The 15,095-nt window shown below is 39.6% G+C and overlaps 1 protein-coding gene across 1 annotated transcript in view; it reads right to left on the reverse strand.

Moving 5' to 3' along the window:
- Positions 1 to 3,857: 3,857 nt before the first annotated feature.
- The window catches only part of LOC113023039 (copine-9-like), a 187,304-nt gene continuing 176,066 nt past the window's right edge, over positions 3,858 to 15,095 (reverse strand). Inside the window, exons 20-21 of the mRNA XM_026169094.1 lie at positions 8,733 to 8,806; positions 3,858 to 7,586 (exon numbers count right to left, since the gene is read on the reverse strand). Of these exons, the coding sequence (XP_026024879.1) occupies positions 7,359 to 7,586; positions 8,733 to 8,806 (302 nt within the window). The 3' untranslated portion in view covers positions 3,858 to 7,358. The remainder of the gene's footprint in view (positions 7,587 to 8,732; positions 8,807 to 15,095) is intronic.

Here is a 15,095-nt window from a genome sequence, read left to right on the forward strand (position 1 = left end):
AGCCACTACACGGTTTCCAGTGGGCCTAGTGTTGCGTTCAGGGGCAGTATTGAAATTTCAACTTAGGGGTGGATGAACCAACAAGCTTTGGTAGTTAGCAACTACCAAAGCTTTGTCAAGGTCGATAGAACTTCTCTTCAGTTTTCTGCACAGAAGCCTTACATTTAAGAAAACGAATAAAGCCACAGCTGATAGCTAAACTTACAGTCTGCTATTAACAGAGGGACAACCAAATGTCTTTGGGTCAAAAAGTGCAATATATACTGCTGCCCTTAAATGTAATGGTTTGAACCACGAGGAGTACCTGAAGGCAGCAAGAATATGCCATAGTGAAATTGTGATGTGGATAGTGTAGTATTGGATATTTGTGCGGATTGGTTATTATCAATAATACATTTAAGATAACCATTCTACACTATTTATTTATTTTTAACTGAAAAGTGAATCCAAAACTTGGGAAATTCCCGTTTCCAGTTTGGTACAGTTTTTAGTTCGTATTTCTTCCACTAAGTGGCAGTGTAGCAGTATAAAACAACATTTTTCTCCTAAGAGAAAACATTACAGACCTGTTCTGATCAATTTGTGTATATTCTTTTAGTTTTTTGACACACATGGACGACCTAACATCGCCCCCAAAATGAAGCCAAAATGGCCCCTGGTGTCTGGCTGGTCATAAACCCCGCCTCCTCCACGTTAGCATGGTTTATTTCATTATCAGTAGTTCACATCAGGCTGATTTGTGTTCAAGTGGTCTCCTTTCTCATAAGTTTGATTCTAATTACTAACATAATGCTGTTAAATTGGGGTATAACGTCATCATGACCGCTTTGACTGGCAGCTGCGATCAGGGAGAGGTTTGCATATGTCTGTTCTGCAATGGCAGATAGATCAGGGATGCTGAGAGGAGGTCCACTCTCAAAATCCACACCGACTGTTTCAAACTGTATTTAAATACATTTAAAAAGCACCAATAACTCAAAGGTAAATATTATACTGGATAAAGTGCTAGTCTATTTTTTTTTGTCTTTTCTTAAAATAAGCAGTTCATATGCCAGCTGTTGGCAGAACTGTAGAACTGAAAAAAAAAATGTAAGAGCAGAACTTACTTTCAGATTTGAGGGATAGACTTTACATTTCATGTTTTGTGATGATTCTGTTCTCGTTTTTATTACAGAAAGCTGCCCTCAGACCTCAGCACCGCCCAGTGACAACAGACAAATCATCCTGTATGTTCACTGTTTGTAGAAACTCCAAAATTAACTTATGAAAAAAGTCTAAAGTACCACATGATGTGAAAGTTGCAGCTTTTTAAAGACAAAAAATCAAATCAAAGGGATTAATCATCCATATAACAGTTTCACTATATAGGAGCATAAACACTACCTCAGTTGTTTTTTCAGAGAGCTGCTGATCTCAGACCTTCACAGCTTCTCTTTTAACACTGAATGTACTCAATTGGTTCCTTAGTCTACCTTAAATGTCACATATATTGACCATTACCTGCACCGTCACATAGTGCATATTTACACTACCCAGCTGGTTGTGGATTGTGCTTCTGGCACACCAGAGTGTCTCTTATTTGATAATTAAAGATTTGGCAACCCTAGCTCGGGGTTAGAGCTTATCCCAGCTATCATTGGGTGAGAGGAGGGGTACACACTGGACAGGTCACCAGTCTGCTGCAGAGCTAATACAGAGAGACAGACAACCATTCTCACTCATATTTATACCTATGGGTAATTTAGAATCCCTATTTAACCTAACCTCAGTAACTGCACGTCTTTGGACTGTGGGAGGAAGCCGGACTACCTGGAGAGAACCCACATTTAATATGTTCGTTTAAAACGTAATGTAGACTCTGATCAAGGGACAAGATTTGAGAATCATCCACTGGGCTAATAATGTTTATTTTCCCTTTAAAAAAACATGAACAGTACAAATAAAACAGCATGTTAAGTCACTGCTATCTTTTTCCCCTTCTTTCAGCTGCTCCCTTTAATGTTCGCCACAGTGGATCATTTGTCTCCATCTCACCCTATACCCAGCATCCTAATCTGTCACACCAACTGTTTGCGTGTCCTCCATCCCTAAATCCACTCTGTGTTCTTATTTCTTCCATATCCACTATCTCTTCTTTGCACAAGTCCAGATGATCTGAGCCTGCCTCGCTAACTATGACTCCAAAGTTGGTGCCCTCTGACCAGTTGGTGGTGGTCAGAGGGCCCGGTGGCGCCAGTGTCCGGCAGCCTCGCCTCTGTCAGTGTGCCCCAGGGTGGCTGTGGCTACAATGTAGCTGCCATCACCAGTGTGTGAATGTGTGGATGACTGGATGTGTAAAGCGCTTTGGGGTCCATAGGGACTAAGTAAAGTGCTATATAAATACAGGCCATTTACCATTTACCTTTCCAAAACACTCTACCTGAGCCGTCCTTCTCTATACTCTTGGTCTGGTCACTCCCACTGAAAATCTTAGCATCCTCAGTGCTGCCTCCTCCAGCTTCACCTTCACCATCTCCAAACCACACATAGCCGGTCTCACTACTGTCTAGTAAACGTTCCCTTTCACTCTTGCCATAGTGCTGCTCACTTACTGTAACTTGTCTTCTTCGCATTTAGCTTCAAAAACTTTTTTCCGTAGCTTAAAGTCCGTTGCCTTCTTCATTCCTCCACAGGTATATCATCGGCACCCTTCCACTCTAATCTTCGTTACTAATCCTCTGCACTTCCTAATTCACTAACTGTCTGACATTTGTCCTCTTCTCTCTCAATTTCTCTATTCATCAACTCATCAAGGCACTCCTCCCATATTCTCAGCACACTCTTATTATATTTCTGTCTCCATGCTTAATCACTCTAACCTGCTGCACATCCTTTCTAACTTCATCTCTCTGCCTAGCAAATGATGCATCACCACCATCTCTTTGTCCTCTTTCTTATGCTCAGAGGAAACACGTGCCGCTTTTGGGCAGTTTCTCTCACCACTTTAGCTGTACTTTCCCAGTCATCTGAATATTCTTCCCTACCTTCCTGAGCCTGTTTTAACTCACCACTAAACTCTGCAAAGCATTCTTCCTTCTTCACTTCCTCCATTTAATCCTTGCCACTGCATTCACTCACTTCTTCTTCATGATTTCATGATTTCCTAGACAATTTCTGACATCCGCCCATTAGTTTCCAGCTTCAAGTTCATGATCCTGTCTGACATTCAACTCCATAGCACTCCTTCAAGATTCCCCGTTCTCCATTTCATTTCCTATCTGCACTGTAGTAATAGAGTTTGAATCCACGTCCAATGCTCCTGGCTCTACTTCCCTTCTCCCGCACACACAATATATCTGTCTTCCTTCTCTCCTTCATATCACCCAGCTCTCTCCCTTTACTAGTCATAGTCTTTACTTTTTAAAGTCACTACTCACATCTCCAAACTCCCGCCCTTTTTTCTGTCTCACTGACTCCAAATACACCTCCCCCTTTACTTTTCTTCTGTCTTCAGCTGATAACTAAAAGAGGCTAATCAAAATATAGTTACATAAAGTTTAATAATTTGAAAATAGATACAATATGCAGATTATAAGTATAAAATGTACATAAATTTGAAATAATTTGGCCCCTTTACAAATATATAAATAATAACAATTTTTCATCATTGCTTGAAAAAAAAAGATGTTGGTCTAATTTATCTTTGAGTTAAAAATACAAACAAACAAAGGCGATGTAAGTGAAGTTTAACACAGCAATTACTGTAAAACAGTGAGCAAGATTACAGTTCAGCCTTCAATAATATCTTTATTTGGTTTTTAAGCAAAAGCTAGAAAACAGTGACAAAATTAAAAACTTTGACCAACACAAGTGGAAACAAAAATAAAAGAAATATTTGGAACAGAGTGAAAAAATGGAAAGAAGGAAGACTTCACAAAATATTCTGTACAACACTTTAACATATTTACACACAGCTTCTACATAACAAATGGAACAGGTGAGCAGTATATAATAACCTCATCCTGTACACACTGTGTAGAAAGCTCAGCATGCTTCATACAAAAATATCCAACAGGTTATGTGACTTTGGGTTTGTTTACATATAGTCATAACACAAACATGCATGTTTTAAACGTTGTTTGATACAAATCTACCCTACTTTTCATATATCTGTTATGTGCTGGATTATTAGGCTGGCAGTCAGAAATAGAAGGATTGATTCTGCACAGTACACAAGTAAACACACAGAGGAATGTTGTCTGAAATCTTTTTCAGATATGAATACAGATAGTACAATCATTAGCAGCATAACAGCCATATAAGCATGCAAAATAACATATTTCCTGGTGTTGTCATATAAAAATAGAGTCCTCCCTCACACTTACTTGCAGGATTATGACAGAAATAAGGCCACATGTCCATTTCCCTTCTGATACAATGTGACAAATACTCAGTAATCCAGATAAATATCATATAATCCATTCGTTGTTGTTATTATTGTTTCTGTTTTCGTGACACAGCCAGGTTGAACATTCTAAAACTGTTGCTAACCCTACATAAAAAAGTCAGAGACAAAAGAAAATTGATGAAACTTCACAGTATTTGTTTTATGGAGTGGTACCAAAAAAAGAGCCCACCTAACAGCAAAAATTGTGTCGTTGCAAAAACTCAGAAGGCTAAAATGTTAGAATATAGATGAAAATGGACAAAATAAACACCAATGAAATGGAGCCATTTTACAACATATACAATAAATACAGAAATCCATTGTAATAATTAAAAACACATCCTAATACAAATATGCTACTGGACAGAACCCACACTGCACAAAATCAAATACTTTTCTCTTATATCTTATTTAATTTGACCTCATCTTGTCTCATTACGTCTCTCCACTTCTTAGCTAGTGATATACCAAGTTTGATCAAGTGTTTCTAATGCAGTGGCAGATCCTCTTTCCTTCAATATGCTGGAGTTTCAGGACAGAAGTCCTAACAAACTATTTGTTTGTAATTCTAGCACTGTGCACCTTTTTACTAGCAACATTCACGTGTAGCCTGTCTTTGAACTGCAAACTAAACACACCGGAAACAGAAACAATGGGGTTAACAAAATCAAGCCAGGACTGAAGTGCCAAAACTGCAGTTTCATGAATCACTTGAGGCTGGCTTCAAAAGCAAGTCTAACCTCACTGTCTGCCATGTTAATCTATTTATTTAAAAGGGACAGTGCAGTTTAACATAGTCCAAGTACAAAACATGAAACAGATGTAACGCACATAAGTTTATAGCTATTGCTAATTTTCAACAATTGTCCCTTGTTGGGCTTACAATCAAATGCCTGTCTCGACACCATTAAAAAGTATAGTAGAAAAAAAACAGGATTGAATGAATAGGATTCGCTTCATAAAAGCTATGGTAGTACATCTTTTTTTTTAATTCAACCTTTTGAAAATACTTAAAGTGATTTGGTTAATAGGTGTGTCATCTACAGGGAGCTTGAGTCACTGCTAAACCGGTGCTGTCTTTGTTGATTCATGTTATCGATGCACCTTGCTCAACCTAGCTAGCATTAGCTTGCTAGCATTAGCTGGTAAGTTAAAACTTGTCCCTCTTATCTAAATATGGTCACTTCTGGCTTCAAAAACTGATGGTGGTGGCTACATGGGGGGTTAACCGAGACAACAGAGTTCAGTTCCCAAAGTTTTGAAGGAACTTGGAAATGTTTCTTTTGCAATGAGCTGACATCAGTTCACCACAGATTTCTTTCTGTGGTCACACCTACAAAATTCGAGCACTGCTCTCAAGCACTGGGTGGTTTCCGTCACTTTCCAGAGGATGGCCAGTGAGAAGACTGAATTTCAGGGATAGAGGGCTCTTACAGAGACAGGAGCATAAAAGGCATGAGAAAAGTGAATTGATGAATAATAATATTTTAATAATGATTAATGTTTGTTGCATTTTATCCTATTTCTTGGCCACACAGCAGCTGGTTTTTCCTGCTTTATTCTTGCATTTGTTTTGTCTGTGTACTTGTAAGCTGCAGTGTGTTGGGCTCTTTGGGACTGCCAATGAAAGATTTAGGTTTTCTGTTCAAGCACTTGCTCTCTTTTGCTTAAATCATTCATGCACACAACAAAAGCAAGGAAAATAAAAATACAGGATATGAGAAGAAAAAAAAACAAGAATTCGGCATGCATGATGAAGATAAAGTTTGCAAACTGAACAATGCAGCACTAAGTACCAAACCTCACATTCGATTTCTTCTTCTTCTTGGTGTTTCCCACTCTTCCCACACATTTTCTTTGCTACATTTGAAGTTTTCTGGCCTGTAAAATCTGCAATGGGAAACCCTTTTCATTTTAAATAGGTACAAGCTGTAGACAGTTTCAGAACCAGAGGCACCTTCCTCATGCATGATTCATCCCAAATGACAGCCACAGCCAGGAGATTTACAGTTTAGAAGAAGACTGGGGACCGAGCTCACAGACACGGCTATGTTCGACTTTTTAACCAGGGCTGAAATGATCTGCCCTTCCATATGTTCAAATTGTACAGCGGCTGCAGGTGCAGAGGAGCAGGGGATGGCTGGTTTCATACCCTTGTATGTTTACTCCTTTCAGGAGGTGCTCACAAGCAACTCTCTTCATGTCCATGGGGGATTTTAACTTTAAACTTGCCCTGTCTTCTAACAGTGTCTTTGAAAAGGAGAGCAATTTCCATGCCTTTGCTAAAGTAAACTAAAACAAAAGTTTCATTTTCTACAGTAATAGACAGCATATAATTTTAAGAAAAGAGCCAGTGTTCCTTGGGCCTCAGTTGCAAGAACCAAGACATGATTTAATAGCCACTGAAACACCCTGAGAATAAGCAAATAAGGACAGGATATCACCCTCAGAGCTGTCTTTCTTCACAGCTGATAGAAATCAGTTTAGATGGCTGCTACAGCATTTATTATTCTATTACGGCAGACTGTGAACAAGACCAGTAGTAGAATCTTTTGACTTCCCACCTTTGCAAGAAAGGTCAATAAAGCGTCCATAGTGGATTACAACACACAAAGGAAACAATAGATTTGAATGGAGCCCGTGTGTCTGTGCAGAATCGTGTGTTATACCTGGAGAGTGTTTGTGACAGATGTTGACAAAAAATCAGAAACATAAAAAAAGATTTAAAAATCTATTCTCTATGCTTCTTGTACATGTCTTGCAGAGGAATCCTCGTAGTCAGTGCTTTCAGAAGGAATTCTTAGGTTCAGTTTACTGATTTGGTTTCTGTCAGATAACCTTGAAAACCCCAGAACACACCTACACACACACATGCACACACACACTTCCCTTTGCCCAAACAGCTTGATCCACTCTGCCTGCTGTCCTTCTCTCAGGGGTGAGGGTTGCAGTGCTTGGTCGTAGACGTATTGGTTGCAGTTGTGGTGGACACTGAGGGGGAGTCGGAGGTGACGGGCAGGGGGGGGCGGGGTTCAATCCCCCGACTCTTCATGAATGACAGCAGCTGGTCAGGGATCTCTGCCAGGACATCCTTAGCCAGTCGGGCCATGCTCAGGACCTGGTTCCCTGACCGGTCGATGTAGTCCCGGAAAGGAACAAACTGGATCGGAGGCAAAAGTGACTGTTCAGTTCATTTGGTGTTTGTAGGTTCCTTCAGCATCTAAGGTGCTGCTAATACGCTTTCATACAGTTGAGGAGTTATTACTTTTAATGTTGCAGATGTATTGACATAACAGTACATCAAGCTCAAACTGTGAGGCTTCAGATTATCGTTGGTAACATTTTTTTGCTCTAAGATTGAAATATTCACAAAAAATGACCTGCCAAAAATCACACAGTAAATCATAAACTGTAAGTAAATTTTCATGTATCTGAAAATGTTGGGGTTTTTGCCCTAGTTGTCAAGACATAAACATTTTTTCAACAGTTTTCAAAAATCATATATTTTGATAGTGTGGAGCTAGGATGTAAGTCATCATCGTTGTTACTGACGACTTATGCCTCACAGGCTTTTTCCACTTCAACTGAAACGCACTCAAAGGAAAACTATTCTGTTTTTCCTTATTTCCTGTCCTACACTGGGGGTGGTTAGAGCTCACAGCGGGTCATCTACTAATCAGAAGGTTGGTCTGCAAGCCAAATATCATTGGGCAAGATACTAACCCCATGTCGGGTGCATTCAAGTTACTCTCTCATGCATCAGGTAAGCAGAAAAGTACTAGATAAGAACCAGTCCATTTATACTCTATATCCTATTCTAGTCGATGATGCTCATATTCAACAATAAATAATAATATTCTGGTCTTGGATCTTTCTTATGTCAGTGAAAGGAAATGTCTTTAATATTCAGGCAAACAGCTCTGATTGTGAGCATAAATGAAAGAAAAAGCTGAGATTGTTGGCTAACAAATTGCCAGTGATCATCACCAGTCTCATCCTCCTTTCTGACCTTAATTTACAAATGAATATCATGGTATATACAATATGACTTTAAAACCGGTGAATGAGACAATAAACTTATCAGAAACGCGTTTACTCGAGACAGATCAAACATGCAAAGAGTGTTTTTCTCATAAACATCTATACATTTGTTGACATCACTAGAATGTTTTGCTGGTAAGAAGGTTAAATAAATTTGATTGAGTTTTGATTCGGGTTTTATCCTGGACAGTTGATAAAAAAGAATTCTACATAGTTTTATACTGATAAACACCAAATAGGAGTGGATATATCTTATACAGTGCACCTGGACGATGTCTCTCTCAGCAAAGCGTCCCCTGGAGGAAACTCTGACCTCATCTCCATCCAGCTCCTCCATAGCTGAAGACAATAAAAACAACATATTTACTGGTAAAAATATTGCATGACTTACATGTACAATGGAAAAGCTGAGCTGGAATTTTTATTCACACGCACAACAGAAAATCGTCTAAATCCAGATATATTTTTTCTAGTACGCTTAATGTTTGTGAAAATGATTAAAGTGGTAATTTTATCTCAATTATTTTGAGTAGAAATGTCTTAATTCACTCATGTTAACCACAGTTTAGTATGTTTGCTTTAGATCAAATGAGTGATTGAATTCCTGCATAAAAATTATGTTTTTTTCATTATTTATTTTTAATGGTTAGACAAGAAAATCAGACGATACATTTATACAACTTGGCCTTTAATATAGCACATTTAGCAGTACCAACTACAATAAAATACAGCTTTAACATACAACAATATTTCCTCAGTAAGATGAGCATATGTCAAATACACCTTGCTTTTTTCACCTGTAGCTGCATCAACACAACGTCTCTTAGGACGAACATATTCTAACAGTTGAGCTGCTTTTTAACACTAAACATGTCAGTAATGTTCTGTACTCTTCCTCCAAACCACAATAAACAAACGCTCCCCTATTCACAAGGATTTTTCACAGTGGGTAGGTCTGCATATTTAATTTGGCTGATTTTTACACTGGATGCTCTTCCTCCTGCAACCTCCAAGGGATTTGTTTAAATGTATAAAACCACTACACTATGAAGCCACAGCAGTACTTAAAAATGTGGCTGAAGAAATCTTCATAGTGACTACAATTCAAGAAATATTAATGCTTCAGTTCCTTGATGTGACCAAGTTTGTAGATTTGGCAGTCTGGAGCCTGCCCTGGTGGCTGGGCCTTAGGCCAAAGCATTACGTGGGCCCACCCTTCTGTTGGCTCACTGCTCGCAGGTGGTGCTTTAGGCATTTGATGCTAGCACTTGGTGCACAGTCGATCATAGCACTGAAGGCTTTGGAGAGGAGGTGCTGGTGTTCCAGTCCCTAGCTGACAACTCTGGCTTTAGGAACATGGAAGGTCACCTCTCTGGTGGGAAGGAGCCTGAGCTAGTGCGTGTAGAACTGTGGCTGTAAGATGTCATGGTATTAACCCCAGAACCAGAAGGTTCAGATGTACACTGGTGGTGAAGAGAGCCATCGAGATGAAAAAGTAGTCCTATCCAGCTTAGGACTGCAGTAAAAATTCACAGTGAGTCCCTTGGAGTGGAATTTGTGGCCCAGCAGAGGTATTATTACTCAGCCTGCTGGCAGACGGAGAATGGATCATCTGCCTGCATCTGACTCATGCAAAGTATGTGGTACAACCGGCCTGTGGACCAGTTGCTGGTCTAAAACAGCATATGTTGATCTTTGAAATTTCTTTTGTCCTCCTCCCATTCCTGTTGAAATCTGCTGTTTTAACCAAGTAGGCCCTGTGGACTCTTCCTGGTAGGACATGCCCCTGAATGTAGCATTTGGCAGATGCACAGGTTATCTGCTTCCAGCAACACGCACTTAGTACTTTGGAAGACTACATGGGAGCATGTCTAGGGTGGCTGAAAACCTCCCCCCCTGTCCAAATGCGAATGTATGTTAGATGGACGCGTTTGCAGGACCATAAACTATGCTTAAGGTCCTAGATGTTGCAGGGCTGTCTTACTTAACACTCTGTAACTTCGCTTGGAGGCTGAGGACAGTGTCTCTGAATTGATCGACTGGGATTGTGGCCAACTTCTTCAGGAAGGGGTTAGGGTTAAATTGAGATGAATAGCCAATTATTATGGGCCATTTGGTCCTTGTCCATCTATAGTGACAGCTTGGTTTTCATTGCTGGCAGTACGTCAGACCTGTTTTTGGTGAGAGTTGGAGTTCACCAGGGCTCCTTTTGTCACTGATTCTGTTCATACATGTCCAGTTGCAGCAAAGTGGCAGATGGTCTCTGGCAGGATCAGACTTGTGGTTCTTCTGACCTCATCAAGAGGTGACATCCAGCGTGCACTAGGATGATTTGCAGAGTGGTTGAAAAAGGCTGGCTTGCCCACTCTGGGAGGAGTTGATGGCCCAAATGGAGGAGTTTGGGATTATCTGGGTCTTGTTCATGAGTGAAGTGAGAGTGGAGCCGAAACTGACAGACAGGAACGGTAGAGTGTCAGTGGTGTGGCAGACAGCTATTGATGACCTATGGTCACATGAGGTCTTAGGTGCAAGCAGTGAAAATGAACTTCCTCCTCATCCGAGAGGATGAGTTCAGTCATTTGGGAGGAGCTCAGGGTAGAGCTGTTCCTGCTCCACATCGAAAGGAGCAAGTTGATGTGGTCTGAGCATCTGACAAGTGCCCCCTCATCGTCACCCAGGTGAGACATTCAGGGGCATGTCCTACCAGGAAGAGTCCACAGAGCAGACCCCTGACATGCTGGAGAGATTATACCTCTTGTTTGGTTTGGGAACTAGTCTCCCTGAATGAGCTGGAGGTGCTCTGGGCATCTCTGCAAAGACTGCCCCTGATATTCAGAGCCAAATAAGGGGGAGAAAATGCAGTGGTGACAATGACATACTGTATACAAATAGTTACCTAATAGTTAAAACATGCAGCTGTTGATTATGTGATTCTACTTTCTAAACCAGAAAACAGCTGAGGTAAAAGACCCAGCTGTACAGTGAAATTGTGTCAAGTGTTGTAGTAGGATGGGGGATCTGTCTGTTACAGACAGAAATAAATGACAATAACAAAGACCACAGCATTCATTCACTGGTGTAAGGACAGCTTTTAGTTTTACAAAAGGACCTGAAATGGGTGCATTCAAATAATAACCTTCTAAATAAATAGGTTTGTTTTTTTAATGCATACATTTAAATTTAAATTTCATTAAAATTACTTTAACATTTGAAGCAGATAAACAAAAGAAAGCTGACTGTGCTTAAACTTAATTTAGCTCCATTATTTAGAATTTAGACAAAATTCTTAGTTAACTTTTGCCGACTGTTTAAATAATGTTTGCTTTAAACAATTTGCATTGCATAATTATTAAAAAGTTTGACGTATAAATAATTTCCTACGCCTGAAACAGACGAACATTGTGACAGGACTGCTGTTATACACGTTACACTCGCACTTTCAGACAACCTACAGAAATACTTTCACATACATATTTTCACAGCTGTAGTTTTTTTGTGTTTAATTTATAATATTAACCATAAATACTGTGAGCCAGTCAAGAACAATCTGTCTAAAATGCTGAGACAGGAGTAAAGGTTAAACTATCAATGAGCAGACTTGTGTTCTGTCCACAAACTAAGAAAACAAAGTTTGTGTGTAATGGGAAAGACACTGAATGGCAATGAAAATAAGACCAGCATCAAGTTAAAAAAGCAGCAACGTTAATAAAGATTTAGTCTGCATTACATCCAGAGGTTAAAGTGTTGTAGTTTTCTGTTATTTAGCACTGAGTTTAGTCGTGGTTTTGCTTCTATTTCTGTTGTCGATGTGCCTGATCCCCCTTTTCTGTTTACATGTTTCCCTCCTTGTGTTTTATTCCATGTCTCCCCTGTCTGTCTTTGTGTATGTTTTTTCCAGCCTGTCCTGTCCTCTCGCCTCTCCTTTTGTGTCATCTTAATTTTTCTGTATTTCACTCTTTGTGTCTCCTCCCTTTGTCTCCCCAGTCTTTCTTGTTACCCTTGTGCATTCCCTCCTCCCAGCCTCGTGTCAAGCCGTGTATTCTTGTCTCCGTCTTGCTTATCCGCCCCGTGTGTTTCCTCTTAAGATTTATGGTGTGAGTTGTAATTGGTCCTCTTTCAGGCTGTCTGTTAACCATCCTTTGTGTTTCCATGTCTTCAAGTTATCCAAATATTTCCATGTCTTAGTTTTCCCAGTTTAGGTTTTATGATCAGCTCTTGCCTAGTTTATTTTCTCGTTTGGTTTTGAATCAGTCACAATAAAGGCTCGCTTTTTGTTACGTTCAGTCTTTGCGTTGTCTGCTTTTGGGTCCACATCACAACCTCCACACAGTCTGCAGTCCAGCCTGTGACAAAGTTTTACCTTACAACAATGACATACAACAGTGCTGTGCTAATAGAATCAGGTGACCTCTTTAATGTCACAGAAGGCTATATTGTAACAACAGAAGCATCCAGATCAGTGCCCTACCAAATGAAATTAATAAAAAATATCCTGTATACTCAGGATATGTGCTGTTAATTACACTCAAACAAGTCATAGTCAGTAGAAAGAATTCAGCGATAAAAGTTGACTCACTTCCAGAGTAAACAACATTAATTACATCTCACAGGAAAAAGAGTTCACTTGGAGTACTTTTTGTTTTCCTTTCGACTTGTTATCTAAACAATATGCCAGACAGTTTTGTGTTGTTTTTTGTTTCCCTGCCTATATGATTGGATTCTAGTGTGTAAATATTAAGTTTGGCTGTGAAAGAACTTCATTAGGTTTATTTACACTTTTATCTCGTGAATAAAGATGACAAATATGACTATAACAGCTCCTGATTCTTCCCAAATCTTTTTGTATTTTTTCCAAATCCCAAACCTTCAACCCAAACTGATATAAACTAACACCAGTGAGAACACAAGCGCAGATCTGGCTACTGACAAGTCATTCAGTTGTCCTCAGGGACTGACAAATATATGAGAGCAAAGCTAGTTTGGTCTTTCTGCACCACATCTGCTCCCTGATGCTCTCAAAGTGGGAGAAGCAACAAGAAGAAACTGTGTAAACCAACCTCATTAGAGCTTATATAGGCCATGCGAAGTTAATATATAAAAGTGGAGGGCCGCCTGAGTCCCGCACACTCTATTTATAGTTTGTCATCAACAAGCTGAATGAGATGAGCAAGTGACAAACAACCTGCAGTAATCCCAAGAGAGGTTTTTCATGTCTGAATTTAAAGCAGAGGGAAGGAAAGGAAAAAAGAGAAAATAAATTAGATTAAAATAAAGAATGGAAAGTAATGTGAATAAAAGATAACATCTGAAAAAATTAAAGGAAGCAAACGAAAAAGAAGAGGAAAACAAATATAATAAAGTAAAGAGAAGAAAGTAAAAAAAAAGAAAAAGGAAAGGTTAAAATGGTCAAATGCAGGAAGAAAATGTCAAGGAAACAACAAAAAAGGAAATAAATATAAGGAAATGAAAAATAGAAAGGACAAGATATGAAGCAAAGAAAAAGAGAAGATAAAGGAGAGGAACAAGGATGCTGAGTGACGGATGTTGAGGGCAGGCTGGTGGGGCTCCACATGTCACACAGAGATGGCAGATGGTGGCCGGGAGCAGAAGAAGCAAAGGGACGGGATGAACAGAAGGAGACAGAAATATATTCAGCTAGAAGGTGTTGAAAAGTGGTAGTGAGGGTTCAGCTGTGTTGGGTGATCCCAGGGAGGGGAGGAGCCCACTGAGACACACAGGCTGATAGAAAGCCTGCTGCGGCCCTGAGTAACACAAGACTGTGTGTGTGAGATGCTCCACTGTTACTCTGCTCACAGTAATGTCAATGTCATGAAATATGATAGGGACCATTGTGGCTGTTTCTCATGATCCGTCTGAATAATAGTGTTATGAGTAGGCAGTGATCATCTCATGCTCTGTGTCCAGTTTTTATCTGTTGTACAGTGTCCTTGGGTGCTTTGAAAGGCGCTATTTAAATAAAATGTATTATTATTATTATTATTATTACTCCAGCAGTAACGGGGGACTACTCCGTCACCACTTCCTCTGGCATCCCTGTGGCTTTGTTGTTTTTCTTTTTAAAAAATGCTTTTTATGTCTTTTGTTGAAGTGCATTAGCTATACAAAGAGGCATTAAAAATGCAGCAAGTACATACAAATAAATACGGCAAAACAAAGCGTCTGAACATTAACAGTGTTAGACCAGCTGATAGGAATCCCATCGAGCACCTTTGGGACATCCTGGGTAGGTAAATTTGTGAAAATACTATATTGTTGCATTTTTAATGGCTGCTAGTATAGTTAGCCACCACCATCCCACCTGCTTTGCAACTCAGATGCTGGAATCGAACCCGCACCAATCAACACAGGGACCTTGTGGTAAATGGACTGGTTCTTATACAGTGCTTTTCTACTCTGAGCACTCAAAGTGCTTTACACAACTGCCTCATTCACCCATTCACACCATGAGTGAACGGGTGATTGGTTATTATGATTAAAGATGATGTGATAAATGTGACAGACAAACAATCTTTTATCACATCTATTCATTCTATTAAACAAGCCCTTTTGTTGTTTAATATTATTTTAGTTTATTGTGCAAAAACAGGTCTGAAAAACTTTTAATTTA

This window comes from Astatotilapia calliptera, chromosome 5 (genome assembly GCF_900246225.1).
Source record: "Astatotilapia calliptera chromosome 5, fAstCal1.2, whole genome shotgun sequence".
NCBI classification, from domain to species: Eukaryota; Metazoa; Chordata; class Actinopteri; order Cichliformes; family Cichlidae; genus Astatotilapia; species Astatotilapia calliptera.